This window comes from Pseudochaenichthys georgianus, chromosome 23, assembly GCF_902827115.2.
Source record: "Pseudochaenichthys georgianus chromosome 23, fPseGeo1.2, whole genome shotgun sequence".
Taxonomy (NCBI): Eukaryota; Metazoa; Chordata; class Actinopteri; order Perciformes; family Channichthyidae; genus Pseudochaenichthys; species Pseudochaenichthys georgianus.
In genome coordinates, this window is record NC_047525.1 from 7,757,332 (window position 1) to 7,783,573 (window position 26,242).

At 39.8% G+C, this 26,242-nt stretch overlaps 1 protein-coding gene across 1 annotated transcript in view; it reads left to right on the forward strand.

The window, feature by feature from the left end:
* Nucleotides 1-26,242, forward strand: part of col7a1l (collagen type VII alpha 1-like) — a 67,011-nt gene that overhangs the window by 22,978 nt on the left and 17,791 nt on the right. The window contains exons 13-70 of the mRNA XM_071201848.1: nucleotides 86-244; nucleotides 923-1,036; nucleotides 1,198-1,347; nucleotides 1,795-1,932; nucleotides 2,281-2,427; nucleotides 2,754-2,873; nucleotides 3,375-3,521; nucleotides 3,772-4,032; nucleotides 4,161-4,300; nucleotides 4,762-4,885; nucleotides 5,613-5,756; nucleotides 5,878-6,065; nucleotides 11,587-11,667; nucleotides 11,962-11,979; nucleotides 12,066-12,092; nucleotides 12,284-12,349; nucleotides 12,862-12,942; nucleotides 13,036-13,062; nucleotides 13,848-13,892; nucleotides 14,066-14,140; nucleotides 14,224-14,319; nucleotides 14,662-14,688; nucleotides 14,880-14,933; nucleotides 15,258-15,329; nucleotides 15,437-15,496; nucleotides 15,588-15,623; nucleotides 15,714-15,758; nucleotides 15,935-15,970; nucleotides 16,182-16,226; nucleotides 16,888-16,959; nucleotides 17,036-17,068; nucleotides 17,718-17,789; nucleotides 17,933-17,992; nucleotides 18,108-18,143; nucleotides 19,283-19,363; nucleotides 19,560-19,595; nucleotides 19,706-19,750; nucleotides 20,138-20,209; nucleotides 20,632-20,667; nucleotides 20,955-20,981; nucleotides 21,177-21,215; nucleotides 21,310-21,372; nucleotides 21,624-21,662; nucleotides 21,757-21,810; nucleotides 21,896-21,928; nucleotides 22,035-22,091; nucleotides 22,297-22,341; nucleotides 22,507-22,542; nucleotides 22,632-22,658; nucleotides 22,737-22,808; nucleotides 22,908-22,970; nucleotides 23,720-23,737; nucleotides 23,818-23,853; nucleotides 23,948-23,986; nucleotides 24,069-24,104; nucleotides 24,202-24,336; nucleotides 24,581-24,676; nucleotides 25,293-25,496. Of these exons, the coding sequence (XP_071057949.1) occupies nucleotides 86-244; nucleotides 923-1,036; nucleotides 1,198-1,347; nucleotides 1,795-1,932; nucleotides 2,281-2,427; nucleotides 2,754-2,873; nucleotides 3,375-3,521; nucleotides 3,772-4,032; nucleotides 4,161-4,300; nucleotides 4,762-4,885; nucleotides 5,613-5,756; nucleotides 5,878-6,065; nucleotides 11,587-11,667; nucleotides 11,962-11,979; nucleotides 12,066-12,092; nucleotides 12,284-12,349; nucleotides 12,862-12,942; nucleotides 13,036-13,062; nucleotides 13,848-13,892; nucleotides 14,066-14,140; nucleotides 14,224-14,319; nucleotides 14,662-14,688; nucleotides 14,880-14,933; nucleotides 15,258-15,329; nucleotides 15,437-15,496; nucleotides 15,588-15,623; nucleotides 15,714-15,758; nucleotides 15,935-15,970; nucleotides 16,182-16,226; nucleotides 16,888-16,959; nucleotides 17,036-17,068; nucleotides 17,718-17,789; nucleotides 17,933-17,992; nucleotides 18,108-18,143; nucleotides 19,283-19,363; nucleotides 19,560-19,595; nucleotides 19,706-19,750; nucleotides 20,138-20,209; nucleotides 20,632-20,667; nucleotides 20,955-20,981; nucleotides 21,177-21,215; nucleotides 21,310-21,372; nucleotides 21,624-21,662; nucleotides 21,757-21,810; nucleotides 21,896-21,928; nucleotides 22,035-22,091; nucleotides 22,297-22,341; nucleotides 22,507-22,542; nucleotides 22,632-22,658; nucleotides 22,737-22,808; nucleotides 22,908-22,970; nucleotides 23,720-23,737; nucleotides 23,818-23,853; nucleotides 23,948-23,986; nucleotides 24,069-24,104; nucleotides 24,202-24,336; nucleotides 24,581-24,676; nucleotides 25,293-25,496 (4,385 nt within the window). The remainder of the gene's footprint in view (nucleotides 1-85; nucleotides 245-922; nucleotides 1,037-1,197; nucleotides 1,348-1,794; nucleotides 1,933-2,280; nucleotides 2,428-2,753; nucleotides 2,874-3,374; nucleotides 3,522-3,771; nucleotides 4,033-4,160; nucleotides 4,301-4,761; nucleotides 4,886-5,612; nucleotides 5,757-5,877; nucleotides 6,066-11,586; nucleotides 11,668-11,961; nucleotides 11,980-12,065; nucleotides 12,093-12,283; nucleotides 12,350-12,861; nucleotides 12,943-13,035; nucleotides 13,063-13,847; nucleotides 13,893-14,065; nucleotides 14,141-14,223; nucleotides 14,320-14,661; nucleotides 14,689-14,879; nucleotides 14,934-15,257; nucleotides 15,330-15,436; nucleotides 15,497-15,587; nucleotides 15,624-15,713; nucleotides 15,759-15,934; nucleotides 15,971-16,181; nucleotides 16,227-16,887; nucleotides 16,960-17,035; nucleotides 17,069-17,717; nucleotides 17,790-17,932; nucleotides 17,993-18,107; nucleotides 18,144-19,282; nucleotides 19,364-19,559; nucleotides 19,596-19,705; nucleotides 19,751-20,137; nucleotides 20,210-20,631; nucleotides 20,668-20,954; nucleotides 20,982-21,176; nucleotides 21,216-21,309; nucleotides 21,373-21,623; nucleotides 21,663-21,756; nucleotides 21,811-21,895; nucleotides 21,929-22,034; nucleotides 22,092-22,296; nucleotides 22,342-22,506; nucleotides 22,543-22,631; nucleotides 22,659-22,736; nucleotides 22,809-22,907; nucleotides 22,971-23,719; nucleotides 23,738-23,817; nucleotides 23,854-23,947; nucleotides 23,987-24,068; nucleotides 24,105-24,201; nucleotides 24,337-24,580; nucleotides 24,677-25,292; nucleotides 25,497-26,242) is intronic.

Below are 26,242 nucleotides of genomic sequence, written 5' to 3' on the forward strand. Positions count from 1 at the left end.
TCTCATAGGAATGCCTGGACAGCGAGCAATAATTAAAGGCAAGAAGAGTGATGAGAATGTACTGTGATTCATCATATTGTTTCAGAGTTTGTTGGTCGGGATCGTCCCAAGCAGTTGGCTCTGAACGGCAGCACCACAGAGTACCAGATGAGGAATGTAGCCCATGATACTGAGTATGTGCTGTCTCTCTATGTGCTGTTTGGTTCTGCGGTGGGGCCTGGTATCAGTGCTACCTTCAGAACCTGTGAGTATTCAATATGTCTACTACCTACCACGAGTACTCTTGACATTTACAATTGGTTTTCTTGACCCTTGCAAAATATACACATTTGTATTGTACACCATAATAACAATAATAATAATTATTTCTTTTAAGGCATTGTTTTCTTCTCTCCTGTGCCACAAAACTCAAGTAGCATTCTGAAGTCTGTGTCTTTTCCCTGCATGGGCATCATTCATGTTAGGATTATTTATTAAAATGCCTGGATGTAAGTTTAAAGTTTTTAAAGAGTAACTTTACACTAGCTGTGGTGTCTCCAGTGCTTTGGTACATCCTGGAGTGCACTTCTGTCACTGCAGCAGATTAGAAAGTTAAACCACTGGAGGTCAGCAAATACAAGATGTCCAGCTACTTAGAGTTCCTTTTAAAGAAGCCCAGTCAAATTGACATAAGAGAAAATATATTAAAGAGCAACTTAAACTCAGCCATAGCAGAAACGTACATAAACGCTAGTGGCTGGTTCTGTTGAGAAACTCTCAGGCCAATATGTGTGGTAAATGATAGGAACTCTTAAAGAGAAAAAGTAGAAAGAAAATAATGAATCTACATCAATTGTCATCTTTCTGTTGCACATCATCGATGAAAACATGTCATGTATTAAAAACAAACTGATACAGGTTATTCATGTTCCATTTTCCTCAGCTCCATTGGGCTATGTTTCCAACTTCAAGGTGTCTTCCTACACCAGGACCTCCATAGATATGAACTGGAGTCCCATAGTTGGAGCCACTGAATACAAACTCTCTTGGAACACAGGTGATATATTTACCCATCTGTTTGATCTGTATTTAGGTGTTTTCACGAGTCAAACAAACTTTCTCTTTATTTAATTTGTCTAAAAAAGTCAATAGGAATGTGGAAGTGACAGAAATATCCCACTCAGTAGGTAATATCGTGTATGTCCCGCATGCTTGCAGGTGATGGCAGCCCTCAGTCACATTACCTGGACCGCTCTGTCCTCACCCATCGTATCGAAGACCTAAACCCACAGTCCATCTACACCATCAGGATCTGTGCCGTGTACGGCAACTCAGAGGGACCAGAAATCTCCTTATCTCAGCTCACAGGTACAGGAAGAGATGTCTCACAGTTTATTTGAATTGATCGTGATTCATCTTAAGATCTAAATAGGTCTGTGCAGCTGTGCACCCCATTGTTATTAAATGGGAAGGACGATGAAATTCCGCATCCCGTGTCCAGCCCCTCTTGGTGTCTTTATTTGACTGACAAGTCATATACTTTGGTGTTCCCATTTAACCACAGCTGAAATGTCACTTGCAGTATGTGTCACTGAGTAAAAGGCATCATTTTATCACTGTCTCTGTCAAAGCTAGTGTGTTACACCAAGGTTCAATTGTGTGAATAAAATCGCAGCGGCTCATTGAGCTCAAAGATTTCAGATTACTTCAAATGTGATAATGTTTTTACCTCATGCTTCATGATTTGGAAATAATGAGGTACATGTGATGTTTGTTTTGATTATTTTGAACATGGTTATTGATGTTTTTACTCAGCTGCTGTCTCAGACTCACAGCAAATCCAGGCAGTGAGGGAGGTGAAGGTTGTGGACATTGGAGTCAACGCCTTTACTCTGTCCTGGAAAAAAACACAGGGGGCATCTGGGTACAAAATCTCCTGGACCCCCTTCATGGGTAAGAACATAACAGTCAACCATGTGCTTACAGTCTTACACCCTGATACCCACATACTGTGAGACTTACTGACTTATTTAAGCTGGATTTCCAAAAAAGACATCTCTGGCAAATAACAAAATATTACATTTTATTTGCTGGATATATAAAACATTGCTCGAATAATTGCATCCTTTTACAATCAAAACTAATTTGCATAATTAGTAATTATTGGTAACAGCTGAAATATCACCATTTGAACTCCTGTGGCTGATTGCAATAGGGTTTTAACTATAATTGAGCACACAACAGTATTGTTTTACACTCTCATTATATCCACATGTTGGCTTTTATTATTTCCTGCTCTAGGGGGTGATGAGAAGTCCCATGTGGTATCTGCTTCTTCCACCACTTTCAACATCGGCAATCTCCGGGCAAGCGCAGCTTACAAGATCCAGGTATCCTCCATGGTGGGCCGCAGGGAGGGCAGCCCAGTCCTGCTCACTGCACGCACCTGTGAGTCCCGCCTACCTAAACCAGTGTGGAACAGAATGACATGTGCTCTCAGTCAGAGATTTCAGGGATTGGTAACAATACCAAACCCAAAATGATAGTATTTATGTGTCAAAAGTATAAACCGCCACAGTTTTCACTCCAACTTTGAGGTTTGTTGAGGTTGTTGTTTTCAGGGGATATACTGAGAAATTGCTTGCTTGCAAGTGTCATTATTTATTCTAGACTATGTGTCCACTTGCCTGACAACTATCCCTATGAGTTGAAAATATTTTTTGACTGTCCTGATTTTTTCTGTTATTGATGTTTCATTTGTTTTTCTGTTTCAGTGGATCTTCCAAAAGTGAATGGCTTTGCTGCTCTGAACACTACAGACAGCAGCACTGTGCTAAACTGGACACATGTGGCTGAGGTCTCTGGATACCTTCTCTCCTGGAGACACATCTCAGGTCAGACAAAGTTTTCCACTTAATTTAGCATCAGGGTTAACCAAAACAGGTTTATTCCGTACTGTCTAAATGTTATTGCATTGTGAATTGAGCCCTGTGATAAGCACTGCTTTGTTTAACAGTTTGTCAATTCTATCGTTTGAATACATTCCAAGAACTATATGAATCCCTTTTCTGTATAATTATGTGTTTTGAAGGTCCAAGGTTTAAAGTGGACATTTAGTATGGCACATGTTATTGCAATGTGTATTGAGTCTCCGCCTAAGTACTCTTTTGTTAAAAAGGGACATATAAAGAAAAACATTTTCGAAACTAATAGTCCTGCTTTATTATACATGCAGACTTATATAAGCTCACTTTTTTTTTACATGAGTGGTCTCTATTGTAATAAAAATATGATATTTGTAATTTATGCTCCTTTTGACTAAAATACATTTAACTAGGGAGGCAATATTCCTATTCCTGGAAACTAAATGAACAGACTTGTTTTTGTCTTCACAGTGTTGGAGACTAAAACAGAGACCCTGGGCCCTGGTTTCAACTCCTATAAGATCAATCACTTGTTCTATGGAAGAACCTATATTTTTACCATCAGACCTTTGTATGGAGAAGTCGAGGGCCCTATAAGCACTGTGTATCATAAAATATGTAAGACATCATTTCAATGGTTTGTTAAACTCTGCATAATCCATAAACCTCTTTCTGTTTGCTACAATACTGTATTGATTCCACAGGATATACTTACACTAAATGTATGTTTATATTTTTCTCTACTCAGTTAAGTATCAGTTGTTAAAGTTAAATGACACTTTTATGGAACAGAAGAGTATGATCACATTTCTAACAATTATTTTGATACATTTTTGTATCAGTGATGTTGTGTCCCTGTTCATCTCAGTGGGAGAGGATCCTCCGGCTGTAATAGTCCAGGCTCTGCCAGCCACAGCCCACCCCCGCATCACGACTGCCTCCATCAGCGACACTACAGTTGCTCGCACTGCCAGCAGGACCACCCGGCACCCCATCGCTGTACCACCGACTAAACCCATTACCCCCAAGAAACCTCCAGGTCAGCCAAGAGTCACTGAGGCCAAATCAGAAGTCCCCCTCCATCATTTAACCACACTCCATGCAGAGACAACAGGTCCACCAAGACCAAGTATGCTTTATTCATACAAAGATATTGCTTAAGTTGTATATTCGTGAGCAGGACTAAAATGATAAAGTGTGTATACAGTTTGTAAATGTTCACATCGTGTAAGATCTCATCATTTTGTGTTTTATCAGCCTGTGGTAAAGCCAAAGCAGACATAGTATTCTTGGTGGATGAGTCCTCCAGCATCGGCGCTAACAACTTTATCAAGATGAAAGACTTCATTTTCCGGGTGGCTACCTACTTCCCTATCATGGGCCCTCAGGGCACACAGGTTGGTCCCTCAGTAAATACTTCCTTTATTTCACCTTGTTCTGGCTTCACTATGGTATGAACCTTTGACTGTATGTTTTTGAGTGTTGCAGGTTAATTACAGACTGGATTGCCATGATTTTAAATGATGATAGATAGATGATGCAAGTTAGCAATGTGTTATAGTGAGTCTCTGGTACAAAATAGCACCATCAGCAAAACCATAATGTGCAAATGTTTTCATCAAGTGGGTTGAAATACATTTCCGAAATGATCAACAAGGCACAATGCAACATGGCAAGTAAAGAGTAGAAGCCAAGGAATATGTGCCTGCTTCGTAAGAATGCAAATTATGTTTTTTCTCAATATGTAAAGTAGTATGTGAGAGGAGTTGTGTTTTTTATTTACTTTACACTTACATCTTGAAGTCAGACCTCATTCAATTTAGATTTTGTTATAATGATTTTATGTTTTTTCCTTCAGATAGCTGTGGTTCATTACAGTGATGAGCCTCGAATAGAATTCCGCCTAAATGACTTCAAAGACAGGAACTCTGTGCTCAGGGCGCTCAGAGGGCTGCGGTATGGAGGGGGCAACACTAAAACAGGTTAGTGACACTCACACAAATGTGCACACTACTTTGCACGCCTGTCATCTGAACGCAGCTTCTTATTCCTATAACTCTATTTCTGTCCTGCGCTTGATGTCATGTCACCAGCTGCCATGCTGGTGTTGATGGTCCTGCTTCCATATAGGAGTAGTTATAATGACTGCTGACGTATGTGTTCCAATTAATATTGCAGAGATGAATATTTTAGGTATCAGCAATTAAAAGTGAGGACCAATTTTGTGTCAAACTCTTGTAGAGTTGGGAACCCTGAGAGTTCAATTAACTTAAGAATTACAATTTTATAATTGAATAAAAAAAATACGTAAATGTAATTACCTTATTAATTAGAATTAGTCATTGCTGTTTATGAAAGCTAACAACCTACCTATTGAGCCTTGCTTTCGATTATTGAAATTTACATAAATAATGGTTTAAATGATTTATTGTATGATTTATTGTATTATCATCATGTTTTAAAATGTTTTTGTTTCTTATTTGGTTTTATTTTATTTTATAGTTTGTACTTTTGGTAGTTATAACACAACTTGTTTATCTGTTTATATTGAGATATTTTTTTTTCTCAGACATCTGTCATGTTTTATAAAAGATGCTATAAAAAAACAGTGCTGTTCAGACAAGTATAACTAATCTACCAGCACTTATCATAGTAAATATTCTTCCAAAAGTTTCCTAATTTGCTCTTAATACTTGTGTGTACCCTCAGGAAAAGGCATCAGTTACGTCCTGCAGGAACTGTTCCAGGAGTCCTTGGGGATGAGACAGGATGTGGCCCATGTTCTGGTTCTGATTACGGATGGCAGGGCTCAGGATAATGTGGTGCCACCCTCAAGAATTGCACGTGCTCTAGGTCAGTTAACGTGTTGTACATCCTCCATAAATGTGATGCTAATCATTTTTACTGTAACAAAACATTGTAAACCAGGTTGAAATCATAGAAAATGTCATGTTCTTACTTTGTGTCTCTCTAGGTGTCAGTGTCCTGGCAGTTGGAGTTTCTAATGCAGACATGGAGGAGCTGAATAAGATAGCAGCTCCCACCAGCTACAAAAATATCTTCTACTCACCGACCTTTGACGACTTCCCCTCCATAGAGAGAGAATTCATCAATATCATGTGTAGTGAGGAACTTCTCTCCGAGTTCAAACTGAATGATGAGGCAAGACATGAAAAAACTAAAATGTTGCCTTTATCATTATTTCCATTCTTTCATTGTACGCTTAGTTTTATTCATGCGTGCAATGAAGCCAAACTCTACAATTGGCCAAAATGTGTTTAAGGTGATACTCATTTACTAAAGTGGCACATGTAAAATGAATGGAACATGTGTAGGCAACCTGGTATCACGGCAAGACGTGAACATGTGACGATTTACCATGCTGCTTCATCCCTTCAAACGTGACAGTTACACGGTATTGTTAACATGGCCCAACCAGTGGAGATATACCCGGAAATGCCAAGCAAATGCTACCCCGACGGTCGGTTGTTATTGTCAATATTAATATAATAATGATTTATTTTTTAATAGTCACACTCGATTTCGCCGATTTCCTTGTTGCCCCAGCTGGTCCACACCTCTTTTAGCAGAAACAAAGGCTACATTAATGTATTAAATCGATGTTAATCCATGTGTGTGTTAACGGACGTGACGTTGTGCGATTGCGTTGCCAGGCAACAGCTTTGGTTCATGTTAATTTACAATCTCTTCAACTAGAACCGTAGTTATATTTAAAAACATTTTAGAAGGCCTCACGAAATACTTTAATGTAAATTTAAATTTAAATGTGAAGGAATGTGTGTATAACAAAATACATCCGTCATTAAGAATACCGGAAACAGACGTAGGCAAGATCCTCAGCTCGGTGATTCGATGGTTTAGCCGCAATGCACGTTGGGAAATGGTGTTAATGCGATGTGAAATCCGAAAACATTTTTTAAAAATAAAATAATACTTTATTCCGAGTTTGCTTGCTTTTCTCTTTGGAGATCATCACATAACGGCATTGTAATACACGGTTCGGCTGCATTAAATATCACATATCTGCCGTAGTTCTCTAATTATAGAGCCCTGATGAGAAGACTTCTAGACAAACAGGAAGAACTGCCGCCAAAACTGAAAACGTGACGTGGATCATAAATATATCAGCAATTAAACAACATCTTACATTACATTACATTGCATTTAGCTGACGCTTTTATCCAAAGCGACTTACAATAAGTGCGTTCGACCAACAAAATACAAACTTGAAGAAAACAGAATCATATAAGTATATCAGGTTTCATAGAGCAAAAACATTTCAAGTGCTACTCAACTGGCTTTCGATAAGCCAGCCCTTTATTAGTATATAAGTGCTTTGTTAATAGTTCTATTGCTCGAAGTGGAGTCGAAAGAGATGAGTTTTCAGTCTGCGCCGGAAGGTGTGTAAGCTATCTGCTGTCCTGATGTCAATGGGGAGCTCATTCCACCATTTTGGAGCCAGGATAGCAAACCCACGTGTTTTTGCTGATGGGAACTTGGGTCCCCTTCGCAGCGATGGCGCAGTGAGCCGTTTGGTTGATGCAGAGCGGAGTGCACGTGCTGGGGTGTACGGTTTAACCATGTCCTGGATGTAGGAAGGGCCAGATCCATTCGTAGCATGGTACGCAAGTACCATTGTCTTGAAGTGGATTCTAGCAGTTATTGGAAGCCAGTGAAGGGAGCGGAGGAGCGGCGTGGTGTGGGAGAATTTAGGAAGGTTGAAGACCAGACGAGCAGCTGCATTCTGGATGAGCTGCAGAGGTCGGATGGCACATGCAGGTAGACCAGCCAGGAGGGAGATGCAGTAGTCTAGGCGTGAGATGACGAGAGCCTGGACCAGAACCTGCGTAGCTTTCTGGGTCAGCTGGGGACGCATCCTTCTGATGTTATAAAGTGTGTATCTGCAGCAGCGGGTTGTAGCAGCGATGTTTGCAGTGAAGGACAGGTTGTTATCTAGGGTCACACCCAGATTCTTTGCAGTCTGAGTCGGGGAAACAACAGAGGTGCCAATGTTGATTGTTAGGTCAAGAGTGGGACAATCTTTTCCCGGAAGGAAAAGCAGTTCAGTCTTGTCAAGGTTGAGCTTGAGGTGGTGAGCAGACATCCACTGAGAGATGTCAGCTAGACAAGCAGAGATGCGTGCGATGACCTGGGTCTCTGAGCGGGGAAAGGACAGAATTAATTGGGTGTCGTCAGCGTAGCAGTGGTATGAAAAACCATGCGGGCTAATGACAGATCCGAGCGAGTTTGTGTACAAGGAGAAGAGGAGGGGACCAAGAACAGAACCCTGAGGGACCCCTGTAGTTAATTGACAAGGGTCGGACTTGGACCCTCTCCAAGTTACCCTGTAGGTGCGGTCTTCGAGGTATGAGGTGAGGAGGGAAAGTCCAGAGCCTGAAACTCCAAGTTCTTGGAGAGTGCGAAGGAGGATCTGATGATTCACCGTGTCGAATGCAGCAGACAGGTCCAAAAGGATGATGACAGAGGAGAGGGAGGCTGCTTTAGCAGTGTGCAGTTCCTCAGTGACAGCAAGGAGGGCAGTTTCTGTGGAGTGACCTGCCTTGAAACCAGACTGGTGCGGATCCAGAAGGTTGTTCTGATGGAGATAGCAGGAGAGTTGTCTAAAGACAGCGCGTTCAAGTGTTTTAGACAAGAACGGGAGGAGAGAGACAGGCCTGTAGTTTATAACATCAGACGGGTTGAGAGTGGGTTTCTTTAGTTGAGGGTTTACTCTTGCCTCCTTGAGACTGTTTGGAATATCAGGAGCGATAGTCTGAAGGAGGTTTGAAGGGATAGGGTCCAGAGGACAGGTGGTAGGGCGGGCAGAGGTAATGAGGGTAAGAACCTCACTTGGAGAGAGAGGGGAAAAGGAGGTCAGTGTGTGGGTGGAAGGAGGGTCTGGTGACCCAGCGGTGAGTAGAGGTGAGTCAGAAAAAGAAGAGCGAATATCATCAACCTTTTTTTCAAAGTGGTTAACAAAGTCGCTTGACAGAAGGGAGGAGGGGGAAGGGGCTTTGGGGGGGTCCAGGAGGGAGGAGAAGATGGGAAATAGTTTTTTGGGATTGGAATAGGAAGATTGGATCTTATCTTGAAAGAAAGTGCTTTTTGCCTGAGAGATCGGAGCAGAGAAAGAGGAGAGGAGAGCCTGATAGGTTAGGAGGTCGTCACGGTGTTTGGATTTCCACCATTTCCGCTCTGCTGCCCGAAGGACGGTTCTATTAGCACGCAGTGCATCATTTAGCCAGGGAGCAGGAGGGGACTGACGAGCCTGCCGAGATGTGAGAGGACAGAGAGAGTCCAGAGAGGATGAGAGAGTAGAGAGGAGAGTTTCTGCAGCAGAATTTGGAGGCAGCAATTGGAACGAGTCAGAAAGAGGTATGCATGCACCGTTATGGTGTAAATATAATCTACCAATTGGATCAAATATGAAAGTCAGCCAAATTAGTGTTGATACTACAAGGAGACGTTTTGTGTGAAAAGAAATGTAAGATGTTGTTTAATTGCTGATCGCTTATGATCCACGTCACGTTTTCAGTTTTGGCGGCAGTTCTTCCTGTTTGTCTAGAAGTCTTCTCATCAGGGCTCTATAAATAGAGAACAACGGCAGATATGTAATATTTAATGCAGCCGAACCGTGTATTACAATACCGTTATGTGATGACTTTCAAAGACAAAAGCAAGCACACTCGGAATAAAGTATTATTTTATTTTTAAAAAATGTTTTCGGATTTCACATCGCATTAACACCATTTCCCAACGTGCATTGCGGCTAAACCATCGAATCACCGAGCTGAGGATCTTGCCTACGTCTGTTTCCAGTATTCTTAATGACGGATGTATTTTGTTTAGGGCTGTCAAACGATTAACATTTTTAATCAGATTAATCACAGTTTAAAAATTAATTAATCATGATTAATCACCATTCGAACTATGTCCAAAATATGCCATTTATTTATGTATATTGTTGTGGGAATGGAAAGATAAATGAAAGAAGGCGGATATATCAATTTAACACACAGTATCTATGTTTATTATAACATTTTTCTGCATGTCAAAATGAAAGACAACCCACACACCTATCAATCATCAAACCGTGGGGTCTTAATTCATTACGTGTTGATTTCTATCAACGGGGGAGTACTTCAGGAAAGTCGACAGGGGGGGGGCTAGTGGAGTACTTGTGACCACAGAGTGTGAACGTTGTGATCAGCTGTTTTAGCGCAGTTCTCCAGTGAAGGGGGGAGTCTCCCTCCGCAGCCGGTTGGCGTAGTTTTGGCACAGTTCCGTTGTACAGACCGACGTTAACAGCAGCCCTGTCTGTGCACACGGAGACCGACTCTGTCGTCCGGTGATCTAACCGCCTTCTGGAAAAGCGTCACAAGTACGTCGGTACGCAAATGCGCTTTGTGACACAAGTGACGGTACGCATTTCAGACTACGCACATAACCTGCGTACCAGTTATGTGCACCCCTGTACCAGAGCCATATTATTACTATTATATGGCTCTGCCCTGTACTACAGCAAGAGTATTCTGCGTCGGGACTTCCTGCAACAACACCACGCCGTTATCAAAGATGTTCTATTGATAAGACGATCACTACGTGACAAAAGTTTTCAAAACCATGGCTCCTGAAATCAATCTTACTAACTGCTGTCTGTGCAATTTACTCCGCGCGAGTTGGCAGACTTTATTTGGCTTACTTTAACATCATTTTTCATGGTGGGGCTAAGCCATTTCTTGGTATGGGTGTAGCCTACCCCAGCCATACCCTGGCGCTGCCACTGGTGGCACGTATGGGGCGGGCCATTCTGCACATGCGTTAAATGCGTTAAATATTTTAACGCAATTAATTCAAAAAATTAATTACCGCCGTTAACGCGATAATTTTGACAGCACTAATTTTGTTATACACACATTCCTTCACATTTAAATTTAAATTTACATTAAAGTATTTCGTGAGGCCTTCTAAAATGTTTTTAAATATAACCACGGTTCTAGTTGAAGAGATTGTAAATGAACATGAACCGAAGCTGTTGCCTGGCAACGCAATCGCACAACGTCATGTCCGTTAATTCCACATTCACACACATGGATTAGCATCGATTTAATACATTAATGTAGCCTTTGTTTCTGCTAAAATAGGTGTCGACCAGCTGGGGCAACAAGAAAATCGGCGAAATCGAGTGTGACTATTAAAAAATAAATCATTATTATATTAATATTGACAATATCAACCGACCGTCGGGGTAGCATTTGCTTGGCATTTCCGGGTATATCTCCACTGGTTGGGCCATGTTAACAATACCGTGTAACTGTCACGTTTGAAGGGACGAAATCGTGACATCTTCACGTCTCCCAGCATGGTAAATCGTCACATGTTTACGTCTTGCCGTGATACCGGGTTGTGTGTAGGAGAGGTTCTCAACCCCCTCTGGAGTTGGTCATGCATGCATGGTGACAACTTATTACATTACACCCATGTAATCAGTTTTTTAATTGACTCACAACAGACTCTGTAGGAACACTTTAATGGTCTTGACTTGAGCTTTGGATGATGTTACGCAGCCATCTCTACCAATTCATTCTATATTATGTCGATTTCGTCATGAAATATTTGACCAGTCAGTAATGAATTCCTATTTCCTTGTGTCTGTTTTCAGTCTGCTCAGTTGGACACCCCGACTGAAGACCCAGAGGAGCTGCTTAAGCCTCAGGGTCCCTGTTCCTCCCAGTGTATGAAGGTTGGTCCTCACTTTCAAAATCAATGTTGTAATCATTATCATACTCAATCAAATGTTTGAGAGGGTACAAATAACGACAAGAAAATATAAATACACGTAGATATTGGTATTGCATTTTGTTCAAAAACTATAAACAGCAGAACAATCTGATTTTATTTAATTTGCAATCTGGTTTTATATTTACTGATAGGTGCACATTTGATCTGAGCTTCTCGTGTTAACAATGGATGATACATTACCTCTTCTCATGATTATTTAATAACTATTGATCATATCATTTTCTTTTTTATCCAGGGCCAGAAAGGTGAACGGGTGAGTAAAAATGTGTTTACCTTTAAATTGATTTAGAAAGGCCCGCAAAGTAAGTGTTATTTATTTTCCTTCTCTCATTCTTTCAGGGAGATGGTTCTGGTCTCGGAGGTCTGGTATGTATTATCAAGTTTTCTTTTCTACTTTGTGGTATCTGTTGAGTGATAATACTTTGCTGCACCTTGGACGTTTAAATTCTCTATCCATTGTACCCTCTGTCCTAATATACCCGTATTGCTTTTTATTTAATCTATTTTCTTGATTATTAACCTTGAGAATAACTTGCAGTCTTTGTGTTGTTGTGTAGAGATTTAGGCAAAGCCCGGGACAGTTTGATCCTTTCACTTCTACCAAAGGAGAGATGGGAGAGAGGGTAAGAATCAACTTAGACACACAAATATGTGTGCTGCTCCTCTAGCTTGGAACACTATGCAATTTTTTTTTAAACTGAGCATTTTGGTTCCCTTGCATCATGTTAAAGCTTGGATAGATGAAATGTTATTAGATATCTGTCATTGTGAATAGGTTGTTAATGTATACCCCTGTAATTATGTTGTATTGATGTCCTTTTTGTTATCTGTTGTTTTTATGTGTAACCAATGTGCTGCAGGTCTCCCTTGAAAAAGAGATCGTTGATCTCAATGGGTTTTTCACCTGGTTAAATAAAGGCTACAAACAAACAAAACACACAACAATACACTGTACCATAATTCTCATCATTTATTGTCAAATCCCATCAGCTGTCTTGTTGCTTTGTCTATTATACATTTTATTATATATGAAGCATGAATGTATGTCAACAATATTAAAATATGGTTTAAATTACTCTTTCATTTTGACTGCATCCTTTCTTATAACCCTGCCATGAAAACTTGAATTTGACAGGGGCTTTCAGGAACAGATGGTATACCTGGGTTGCCAGGACGACCAGGGAGAACTGGACCACCCGGTTCTGCCGGCCAACGGGTAACCTAATTCAGAAAAATAAAAAAAACAATTTTAAAATCTATTTTATTTATCTCAATGGCAGTCTGAAAATTATATTTTTCCTTTTTTCAGGGAGCTCAGGGGATATCAGGTGATCTGGTAAGACCGATATGAAAAATACATTTATGAGACGAAATTAGTGTTGTTTTTAGCCAGCAGGGTCTGCTGGCTAAAAATCCGATTTTACAACTTTGATGTCCTGCCTTTGGATGGAGACCTGGAACTTAACTTAAAGGGGACCGATCATGCTAAATGCACTTTTGTACGTCTTTTACACATGAATATGTGTCCCCGGTGTGTCAGGGAACTCACCAAGTGTCAGAAAACACAACCCTCTCTCTTTTCCTCCATACCCAAATCTCTAAAAATGGGGCTGCAACAGAGCTGATTATTATTTTGAATTTTTCTGACGTCAGAAAAGGGGTGCTCCACCTATATGGGCAACCCTCCACCTATCAGGGGAATGAGAGACCGCTCAAAAGCACTGGAGACGCTGTAGTACATATGCCAGGCCTGTAAGTGGCGCTGTAGTCTGCCACAAAAGCAGAATCAGCCCTTGCAAAAACAGGGCTGGAAAAGAGCAAATAGAGCGAAATGAGGCATGGCTAAAATGCATGATCTGTTTGGTATTTTGAAAAAAAAACGTCACAGACATGTTTTATATAGGTATGGCCCTAAACATATATGTTTCAAATATAGCATGATAGGTCCACTTTAATTTAACAGCAGATTTATGAATATGCTATACAAATGATTTGATTTCTATTAAAACGGGTGAAAAATGATTACTTGACATTGGTATACAAAATACAAAATAATGAACTGTTCAATATTATTTGTATGAATGTCCAATGATCACTTTTTCGTGTTTCTTTCCATAACAGGGTCTACCTGGAACCACTGGTCCAAAGGGACAGAGAGGAGAGAGAGTAAGTCTAACATGTGCATTTGATTTAGACTGATTGCTTTCTGCTGAGACTTGAGATCATGACACAGTCGTCTGCTGGATGTATAAACTTGTGCAAAATGATTCAGGTGCTTCAACAACAACACAGGATGGAACTGATTGGTTGCTTATTCCCTTTGTGTGTGTTTCTATTAGGGAGTGCCCGGTTATGTCATCGCAGGCGCAGACTCAAATTACGTTCCTGGAAGGAAAGGAGAGCCAGGATCTTCGGTGAGTGCTCAAAAAACAATGTTTTGGAGTTTTACCACACTGAAGTTAAGGGGAACTTACATATTATTCACTGCATGTCGTAGGGTCCCCAGGGGTCTTCTGGTATACCAGGGATCAATGGATCTCCTGGCCGTCCTGGCCAGCCCGGACCAACGGGGTCACCAGGAATATCTATCAAGGTAATGTGGATCAGCTTCAAAATTCAAAGTAAAAAGAAAAGCTGCACAATGTGCAAACTGTGAACACTACCACAATATAACCTGTATCTTCATCATGATGATTCCAAAATGTTTTAAGTATCATATTACATCTTGTAATGTCAGACCCACCTACAGTGTTCATTACCTTACATAACATTACATTTAGTTTAGCTGATGCCTTTATCCAAAGTGATTTACAATAACTGCATTCAACCGTGAAAATACTCAATAAAGTTGGAATTCTGCAGGTGCATTAGCTATCAATACTCTGTATAGAGTGTCACAAAATGTCTAATCGCAGTTGCTGTCCGCTCTTTGTAGGGAGATTCTGGTGAGCCGGGAGAGAAAGTAAGTATGATGCTGTTATTCATCCCCGTACTATCCTTATTAAAAGGTTGCACTAGAATACTTAAATAACAGCATTCATTTCATGAATCATAAACATCACCCACATTTACTGCCTCAGAATCAGATGTTACCAGGTATGAAAAGTTATTTGTTTAATTTCCATCTGATAACACTTCCATTATTTTCGAAAGGGTTTACGTGGGAAACAGGGAGTGAAAGGAGACAAAGGAGAGTTGGGAAGAGATGTAAGTGTGTTGTTGATAAAATGATTAGAAGTGGTATAAGACATTGCATATCTACATTTTAAGATCATTCTGAATTTCCTTCTGAAAGTGTTTTCTCTCTCTGTTTCTCGCTCGCCGTCGCTAACACACAAAATCTGATGACACACACACACACACACACACACACACCCACACCCACACACACACACACACACACACACACACACACACACACACACACACACACACACACACACACACACACACACACACACACACACACACACACACACACACACACACACACACACACACACACACACACACACATTCAAACTGCTGTAGGGTATTGCAGGTTTGCCAGGTCCCATTGGCATTGATGGGGTGCCAGGATTGTCAGGTCAGAAAGGGGAGAAGGTAAATGTTTGCTTGATAAAGGAAATGACACATTTTCAACCAGTCTACTAAAAAAATATGATAATGCGACTGAGTAACTAGCTTTATAAATATTTATTTTTTTCCAGGGTGTGGAAGGAATTGGCATACAAGGTATTCAGGGTCCTCTGGGAGAGAAGGGAGAGAAGGTAAAGAATATAAAATGTGTCATGGTTCTGAAATTAAAAGGTTTTTGTTCAGTGTCCACAGCCTTAATATGAAATCCCTATTGTTTTACAGGGAAATATTGGCTTTACTGGACCAGTTGGCCCAAAGGTAACAGACATGAAAGAAACATTTGAACCCTCAGAATTTGAAATGTTTAAATTAAAATAAAACATTTGTAATTTGTGAATTACTTTAAAGGGTGATCTTGGCGAGCAGGGCATCCAAGGAATCATCGGACCTCGGGTTTGCATTTCATCATTATCTCCTGTTGCATAACATGCATTGAGTTTCTGCATGTTTTACCTTCAAATTTATAGAAATCCAGTCTAACTAGATAAAAACCTGTTTAATTGAGGGTGATTATTTGAAAGGATCTATGCCGAAAGAATTCAGAGGCAGTTATTTATTTGTACCTACAGGGAAAGAAGGGGTTCAAAGGGGAGCAAGGTGACAAGGTGAGTTCATCCCACACACATGGGCGCTCTTTCTTCATTAAGCTGAAAATAATCACTTTATAATTAACATTCTCAATTTAACTTAGCCAGGACTTTATAATTGTCCAATTAAAATTGACGTCATACCAAAATAATGATGTTTGCACATGAACGTGTGCATGCATGTGCGTGCAGTTTTCAATGTAAAGTACATGTTTTTTGTATCTTTTAGGGAGAACGAGGGGAGATAGGACCAATAGGACCAAAAGGAACCTCAGTAAGTGAAGATTATATCTTGAAAATACAGAAATATACAAATCTTGTTGAAGCTTGAGGTTGCATATTGTACTAATACAGAATATTATATATGCCTGCACTGGAACGTGACATAATTTCCCGTTAACCACTATAATCTACTGGTCAAAATCCACTTTAATTTAACTGTACATTTATTCAGGACCAACTGGGACCGAATGATTAGAAATGCCAGCAATACCCTATTTGATACGGTATTTCTCCATACAAAGATTTGGATGATGATATAAATCAACAAATGAGGAAGCAATTTTGTTCTGCATTTTTTAAGATGTGCCCTATCAGAGATGGTTATGATTACATTCGATCATGTGCCAAATGTTCAACCCTCAGTGAGTATCATTATCAAATGGGCCAAATTGTCCTGCACCGTTGGTTTTTAATTTTAGGCAGCGTAGTCCTTTTCGAAGCGACAATCACAAACACATGAGGTCCATTATCCTATCTTCAGTTAGTATAGCTTGTGTTTTTTTTACACAAGAAGTTTAGCTAAGAAAAAAAACAGCAGCTAAGAAAGTGTTTGTTAACAGATGATAGCAAGGAGTGATGGTTAATGTTTAAAGGGTATTTTAGTTTTATAAATGCTAAAAATAATTAGAGAATAACAAATATTTTTATTTCAGGGACTGACAGGGCCTTTGGGGTTAAAAGGAGATGAGGGTCCGAGAGGAGTCCCTGGAGATCCTGCCAAGGGTGTAAGAACAATATTTAACTCATTTAAACTTTAGAAAAAGAAGCATTTAATAATCACACACTTTATTTTGCAAACAGATAATTGGCCCAACTGGAAAAAAGGGTGCCAGGGTAAGTAACCAACTTCATTCATTCAGTAAAATGCTTTTCTGTGGCAGCATGCATCGCTTTGTTTCTATATTTGTACACACCTCTATATATGTTCAATTAAATAATATTTGTGCTGGATGAGCTGTGTATATTTAAATGTTTGCCTCCACCTACTGAGCTTTCGCTCAACCAATACAATTCCACTTGGCTTCATGAAATATTTGCATAATAAAAGGTTATTATTAAAAGTCTAAGAAAGAGAAGAGTCTTACTCCCTGGAACGTTTTTTTGTTTTCAACATATTTAAACTGGCAGCATGATCAAACCTTGGTGAATTTGCCACAGTCATAAATGTATGTCAAAACATAGTATTTATAACTGGTTTAAAATAAGTTATTCAGCCAGAGGGAAGTGATTCTCTTAATGTTTTATTCTGTCGGGACATTGTTAATTAATTGGTCGGGGTATTCTTGCACACTCAGACTCAGTCACCTGGGTCTGCTTATCAAATACAATTAAGATTTTCTTAATGGGACCTCTTTAATGTCGGTCCACAGGGTGCCATTTAAAGTGAAGAGCTTTGTTTTGAAACTGATGATTGGCCTGGTGACGAGAATCACATTGATTGACGTTTCTTGTATGTGTGTTCATATCTTCTGCTTTGTGTCAGGGAGACATTGGTCCAGTCGGCCCTACAGGCCCCCAGGGAATAAAGGGTGAACAAGGCACCAAAGGGGATAAGGTTAATAATGAAAAGTACTCAGCATCATGCTTTCATTTTTTATTTCTGCATTTTGTAATTTGTCTTATTCACTGATACTAGGACAGACTAATAGTTGTTTAGTAAACTACATTCATAGGTATAATTTGTTTTGATGTGTTCAGGGCAGTCCTGGTTTTGGGATTCCAGGACAGCGGGGACCCAAGGGAGAAAATGGAGAGAGGGTGAGTCACCTGATAAAGTTAAATGACTTATTCAACATTTACACATTGTTATCATAATACTGAAACAGAAAACAGATGTTTATTGCTATTATATTTATGTGTTTATCAATTACAGGGAAATGTTGGTTTGTCTGGAAAACCAGGACAAAAAGTAAGTGAACCCTGACTACCTGTTTGGAGCTCTTATTCAAATGTGTATATTAACAATGACACAAATGACTATGTGTGAGGTGAAAACGGTCACTAGTAATGAAATACACAGATAATTATTGCCCTACTTTGCAGGAACCCTAAAGCTTACAAGTTTAAAAGTATTTTAGCTTTTTAAGATTTTGCTGTTTTAGTTCACTTCACTAGTTGCATCAACCTTGTTTACAGTCACAGCAGCTGTCTTCAACCAAAAGATGGTGGTTGGAGGAGACCAAAACATAAATAGGGATTTAAATTAGACTTTTAATAGTCAAATGTCCGGAAACATGACTCCAAATGATGATCCATGGTTGCTTTCGAATTGTCAGTTTAGCTTAGGAACCTTCCTAACGGAGTGAAATGATGCGGAAGTACCTCAGTGGCAGCCATGATAAGAGCTTTTCGAATTCTCTAGTCTAGATGATAGGAAAGGAGCTTTGCAACTTCTTTTATAACCTCCTTTAGCTTAGGAAACACTGGACCTTCCTTTACGAAAGGAAAGGAGAAAATGCTGTCCCACAATACCTTGTGGCCGCAACTTTTACCGTGACACAACATTCGGCCGTTCACGGAAACAACCGATCGTGACCAAGAAATGCGTATCATGAAATAGCTAAAGTTGAAAAGTAGCTAGGTGCGCTTACAGCAGTCCTCTGTACAGAGATCTGTAGTCTCCCCACAGCAGACACACATTGATAACAACCGCTTGCGCATTACAAATACGTCGATAGTGTAAGTGCAGTCGGATTCTCTTGAAGCCTGGTCGTCTTTTCCTAAGTCCTTTTGAATTCTCCTAACCACTATTCCTTAACCGCCTGACGTTTCACACAGAGGTCAAGGAAGAGTCAATAGACAAAGACGATAGGAGCTGATTTTTTGACAATTCCACCGCAACCCATGTCTGCTCAAGAGATGTAAATGCTGTTTTCGACTAAAGGCGCTCCTTAGTGGCTAAAAAAATTCCGGTCTTTAATTCGTTTGATATAATGAATGTTGTGTGTTCTGGTAAAAGTCCATTGCAACTATTAAAACCCCGAAACCTACTTAATTGTTTACTGAAGTTGTTAATGTGTCTAAAACAGAAGTCATGTGTTTGTCCAGGGGCATGATGGCTTTAAAGGTGACAAAGGGACTATCGGGTTATCCGGCAAACCTGGAGTACCAGGATTAAGAGGTAAAGATGTAAGTAAATCCTGAGTGGCTGTTACAGCATTGATACAGCACAATTCACATTTATTTTACAATCATTTACTTAAAAGGAGACATCTCAGTATGTTACTTGAAACATAAAACATACAGAATGCGACAAAAGTCCAAACGTATATGTATGTTTTTGCATAGTAATATTGGTGACAATTACTGTTGACTTTGTGTCTAGGGTACACCTGGAAATAAAGGAGACGAAGGCTCTAAGGTACAGTCATGTTTACTTGGTGCTTTGGTTTGTTTTGATGTAGCTGTTTCTCAGGAGTATATGTACTACATATAACAGCTTTAAATAATTACACTGCTTTGACTTCACAGGGTGAACTAGGACCACATGGAGAGCCTGGTGACAGAGGAATTAGGGTATTTATATTGTGTTTTCTAACATTAAAGGCAGAAATATACTAAAAGATGAAAACGTGTAGATAGGCCAATCAATATACCGACATTGTCATTTAATCAGTACATTTGTAATGTAATATTTTAATAAGATTCGCTGTTTTATATTGCCTTTCTATTTCTCTTAATTTTCAACCCCATTTGCAGAGCTCTTATACTGAAGTGTGCCAATTATTATTGTATCTAGTTATATATAGTTAAGGTGGGCTCAAAAATATGTAAGCTCCAAATGTCTGCCAGAACTCCTGCTGAGCAAACATCACATTGCAGCAATGTTACACACATGTGCTCACAGTATGTCATTTGACATGTTTATATGCTCTTTTTAATTCCTCTGTTAATGTTGTTCAGGGACCTCTTGGGTTACCAGGACGACCAGGTGATCCCGGTGAAAAAGGAAATTCTGGAACTCCTGGCCTGTTTGTAAGTTCATTCTTTCCATTCATGCACTCGACTCCAACACATTGTATGTGGTAGGCTAAGGGGCGGGACATCTCTAAGCAGTTGACCAATCACAACAGAGCCGGCCAGCTAACCATTCAGAGCAGACTGGGCTCTGGTTTCAGACAGAGGGTGAAAAGAGGTGCTGCAGCACAGGCAGTAAGAGCTTTTTGAACATTAAAGCATGGAGACATGTCACAGTAGAGACATTACATACTAATATGAACCTGAACAAGTCATGAGATTGATAGGGCCCCTTAAAATTGTTGAAGTTATGTCTCTTCTGAACAAAACCTTAATGATCAGTTTTTTTTGTAGAAAGAATTTCAACATAAATCAATGTAACAATTGAGCTTAAACTGCAATGCCTTATGATAACCATTGATTTCCTTTTTTGTTGAAAGGGTGCTGATGGAAAAAAAGGCGATAAAGGAGATCAGGTTTGTTTGTATTCACCATCTCTCTCTCTCTTTCTCTATTGTTTCTCCTTGGTGACGCCTTCTGGTTATTCTTCTGTGTCAGTCACTGTCCCTTTGTGACTTCATGATTTGTATTGTGATATGTTAACTAATTACGTTTAGCTTTTTGTGTGTGCCACCCTTCAGTGCACCTACTATTTCCTCTTTGTGTTGCCAATATGGATTGTGTTTAGCAGTGTGACATGTTAGATTTGTAACTGAGTTTTATTGTGCTCTTCTTTTGATCGTGCTGCCGTTGTCCCACAAAGGGAAAACCTGGACCTCCGGGAGCACAAGTAAACAAACCTCTATTATGTTTTTTGACAGCTTCTCATCAGTTCAGTCATGTTTGACAAAGCCATTGGTGGTAACAAAGCTTATAAAGAACAATAAAACGTCACCCCCTCATAGGACAATAAATGTCTGTGACTTTATCCGCTGAAATTGTCCATCAATTACCAAGTTAACTTTTGATTTCTGATTTTGTCCAGATTGTTGGAGACAACAGCGTAATGACCAGAGTGATTAAGGTAATTTATAGAATAGCATGCCTTATATTATAACTTGTTTGTTTTTTCATGAGTGAATTGAAGCTTCCCTGCTCTCTTCTTTTCTAATCTTCAGGGTGAACCAGGAAATCCTGGTCAGCCTGGGTTGAGAGGTGAAACAGGTCTGCCTGGACCAAGCGTGAGTATTTTATCACACGTCCTATTTCATTTTCAAGTTCAGACGCATGCTGATCAAAATGCCCATCGATTGACAGCGCAATCATTCAAATCAGAGCTGAATCTATCAGTCTATTAACTGATAAGCTAGTTGTCAGAGAGTTAATCTGCAAAAATTGATTTATAATTAAATGTATTTTTTGTATTTGGTAGGAGAAAATAATAATCAAGCTTTCTTGAATGTTTATTTGAATATTTGTTCTCTCTTCTCAGGGTCCAGAGGGGAAACCTGGATTACCAGGACCATCAGTGGTGTGTGTGCAGCATTTAAATCACATGTATTGTGTGACTGTTTGTTTCTGTGGGGATGTGTATGTGTTAAAATCATGAACTGTTTGCTTTGCAGGGTGGTTCTGGAAGAGGTGGACTTGATGGTTTTCCAGGAAAACCAGGAGATAAGGTTGTACAAACTTTATTATTACAGTTCTACTTGTATTATTATACAGTTTGAGTTTACTCATAAGATGTTTCATATTTAACTGCAGGGTGACAAGGGATCAAAAGGGGTGCCTAGTCTCGTGAGTCCTCCAATATTGTTTTTGTAATTGTATACTGTTCACACATGGTAGACTTCCCATAAGGGAGATGATTTGCTTGAATGTTTTTATGTGTGCATGTGAACAGAAAGGTGACCAGGGACGGATTGGGATTGCTGGAATACCTGGTTTACCGGGAACTCCAGTGAGTATCAGACTGAATCTTGGTGCCTGTGGCTGAAACATGAATAGGATATCCATTCTTAACATGCCTCTAATGGTTATATGAAAGCCAAGATTTCATATTACATTGATGTTTCAGGTGTTAAATTAAATTAGTATGATTATGATAATCAACCTGAAAGATATCTCCAGATATTGTAATTTTCTTAATTTCTTCTTCTCTACAGGGCAGACCTGGCATTGATGGGAAGAGGGGCCTGCCAGGAAAGGATGTAAGGACCATAATTGTACAACAATTACTACGTTATGCGTTGTGATACCCACCGTTTTACTTGTATGCTTAACCACTGAGCTATCAGGCCTATTTTCAGATATTTTAAATGTGTACCTATTTATATTTGAATTATTCAAACTGAAAATGTATTTTAATTTCACAGGGAGAAAGAGCAGAAAAAGGAGATGACGGCAAAAAGGTCCCTTTTATTTTACTGCAACCAATTGAAACAATTATGTTTGTTAGCTATTTTTTTGAAAACGTGTGTTAACTTTCCTCTCATTCCAGGGGGACAAGGGAGACGGCGGGGGCAATGTAAGTGGTTTTGAGATAAACAAATATACATGTTGTGAGAAAACTGAGTAACTTCAAGGCGTTTTTCTTCTTTCACAGGGTAAAGATGGTAGTAAGGGGGAACCAGGGCCTCCAGGTTTGCCGGGTAGGCAGGTGCTTGTCACATCGGAGGTAGAAATTACTACTTGCAATTTAAATAATTAATAAGCAGGGAAGCTAAAAACCCTAGCAACCTAAACTTTACTGATTGTAACATGGATCCGTTCCCAGGGTGCCACCAATGATGAAATCCGAGAAGCATTTCCGATCCCAATGGGTCCTCCAGGAGCTACGGTGAGTTTGATACCTACACTGAACACACTTCAGGATATGTATAGCTTATGAATAATGGCACATTAATTTAGCTATTGCATGGCATGCTTTATCTCTGGCCTCCACGGCATCTGAGTCATCACTTAGCGATGACTGTAGTGCTTTTATTGTGGGTTGCAATGAGTCGTGCCCCTATCCAGAGATGGGGTCGTTACTAAAATGTTTTAATATATTACATATTACATATTACTTTAAAAAAAAAAAAGTAATATATTACACTACTTCGTTACTCTCTACATAAAGTAATTCGTTACTTTACTCGTTACTTTACTCGTTACTTTACTCGTTACTTTACTCGTTACTTTACTCGTTACTTTACTCGCCCGCCCCTCCCTACAGGCAGATCACGCAGACTGCTAAAGTTTCAAATGTTCTCTTTAGTTCAGTTTCCATTGTCGCATAAGACTGATCCAGATCCTGAATGTCTGCCTATCTGACCATGGCTGTCCTCTGTCTCCTGCTATCTGTATTTTGCGCAGTATATCTCTGCTCACGCTGTTGCGTCGGCGTGTTCTCCTGCGTCTTGCCATGTGTCGCACTGGAACACACCGCAAAGACTTCAGCCGAGCACGTACGAACTGCGCATGCAAAGTAAAGTAACGCGTTACACCCAACTCTGCCCCTATCTGCGAGCAGATTTGGAAAGCTTGATGTCATGCATTAGTAGATGCATGTTCCAATGTGTTGCTCCTCTGTGTCTGTGTGTTTAGGGTTCACCAGGAATTAAGGTAAGATGGTCATCATGCGCTTCATACTGAAACAAAAAAAAAGGAATGTTGGTTGTGTAGCTTATTTGTGTCTTTTGCAGGGTGAGAAAGGAGAAACAGGGCTGAAAGGAGAGAAGGTAGTATTTGATTGTTATCCCTCAAAAACATGCAATTAGAAATAAACTACAAATACTATATGCTTTACTGTCTTTCACACTAATGTCTCTGTAGGGCGTTGCTGGAGCTCCTAGAAAATCAATAGAGATGAAGGTGAATACAGGCAGTAGTGATTCCTCCTCTTGGATAAATCTCTTTTTTGCACTTTGAATAATATGTTTTGTCTCTTCTTTAGGAAATTGAAGTGATGTTTGAAGACTATGGCATAAGGGTGAGCTCTGAGCAGGACAACCTCCACATTTTAAGGTTGAGAGAATTTGTAATAGAACACCAGATTGACCTTCTCAACTATGTTTCTATTTCCTCAGCTGCCTTTGTTGAAGGCTTTAATTGACAGGCTGTTGCAGGATGGAATAGAGGAGCTGCTTCGTGTGCTTGGCACCTCCCAGAAAACAAATGAAAACACAAAAACTCACACCTCCAACATCATCACTGAATACACAGTACGTATACTCTGGGGGGAAAGTGTGTGAGGGGTCTTTGAAAAGTTGAATTCCATGTTGCGCCTTTGGTCAAAACATTAATGTTTGCAGAACAGCAGTTAACAGATGCTTGCTGTTGGAATATTGATTATTTCCCCCTCAACTCCCATGCATTATTTAAACCAATTCATGGTATCTTTTTCAAACAACTGTCACGTGTGCATCTTATCAGCTCTCTCCTGTCCTAAATGTGTTGTCTGGACAGAGTTCAGTGAAGTTCGACCTCACCAGTCAGGCACTGAATGAGGACACCATCGTAGACCCACAGTTAGACGGACATCTTGCAGACTCTTTGATAGTTGTAAGTTACCTCAACATTTCCACTTTGACTCTCAATATTTCATATTTCTGTGAGACCATCAAGCTTCAAGCACGTCACGATACAACACATACACAATGGTTCACACTCAGCATTTGACCCACTGTGAAGTGTATATTGTCCTCAGGTTAAAGGTACCAGTTAAAACATGGATATACATATTTAATTTTGAGTTATTTAGACACAATTAACACTTATAGTTTCATGTCTGGTTACATAAGAATATATCATATGTGTTTAGTGTTATTATGGGAGAATATCTCTTCTTGTGGTACTACTGCCTTATTAGGCCCATATTGAGCAGAGCATATTAAGACCAAAACTCATGTACAACAACTTCCTTATTTGCGATAAATAAGCACTAATTAGAGGATTATTGAAGAAAAACTCTCAACTAATGGCTTATTACTTGTAGAATATGGTCATGTAGAATAAGGCATTATTAAGTGTTTTATAATGACTAATAAAGAGCCAATATACTGCTAATATGCATGTTAATTAACAACTAGTTGATGGTGAATTTGTGTACCTTAATATAAAGTGTTACCAAACATTTGATATACTTTCACTTACACTTATTTTGCCTTTTGCCATGAAGGACCCTTTAATAGAAGCCGCAGAGGGTCCGACTTTATGGAGCGCCACCACACTGAACAGAGATCAGGATATCGACAGGACTGAGTCCATATTAAAGAGAAGATGGAATAAGATAGTAGATGGGGATAGTGAGAACGCATCTTCTTCACACAAAATGAATCTGACTGTTAACAACTCAACCTTCAATTACACTACGACCCAGGAGGTAAGGACATTTTACAATGAAGAACGCCAACTTAAAAGCAGGAAGAATATGTCATGGCAGCTTGTGGCTTCAGGTATCAATCCTATGGCTAGGTATCACAAGATGTGAGAAAAACACGTTTTTCCATTAAAGAATGTGACGGAGCGGATCACATGAGTGACTGACTCCGCCACTGACCGCCGACACACACGCACACACACAACACACCAAACATTTCGGAGAAAAGACGGAGGCGCATCACTTCCATGTTTTAAATTCCTGCTATGAACCATGCAATTATTTAATTTCCGTTTGTTAATTATGGGGAATGATTATATTAAGAGGTGGTTAGCCTGTTTATGTTTGGGTCGGATTTTTATGTTGAAATGTGGTTTGGAGTGTAATTGTTGTCACCTGTTGACGGTAAGCCTGGTGGGAGGGGCTACGGGTTAATAAGGGACGGGGTTGGCCCTGGAAGGGGAACTCGGGGAATGTTGCAGAGAAGGCAACAGCTGGGACGTGTTCGAGAGATCGTTGCAGAGAAGGCAACAGCTAAACACGTTTACTCTCCGGGAGTGATGAACGGCCTGTTTGTGGATTTTTATTTTGTTGTCTAACTTGTGCTGGTTCGCTATTTTTTTTTTGCTGCTGAAAATAAAGTTTTGGAGCTTACCCAACCGACTAGGCCAGTGTTTTCGGACGGACAATTAGAACCCCGTCACAAAGACATTGAAGTGTTAAAGCTCTAAAATAAAACTCAAGTCTCA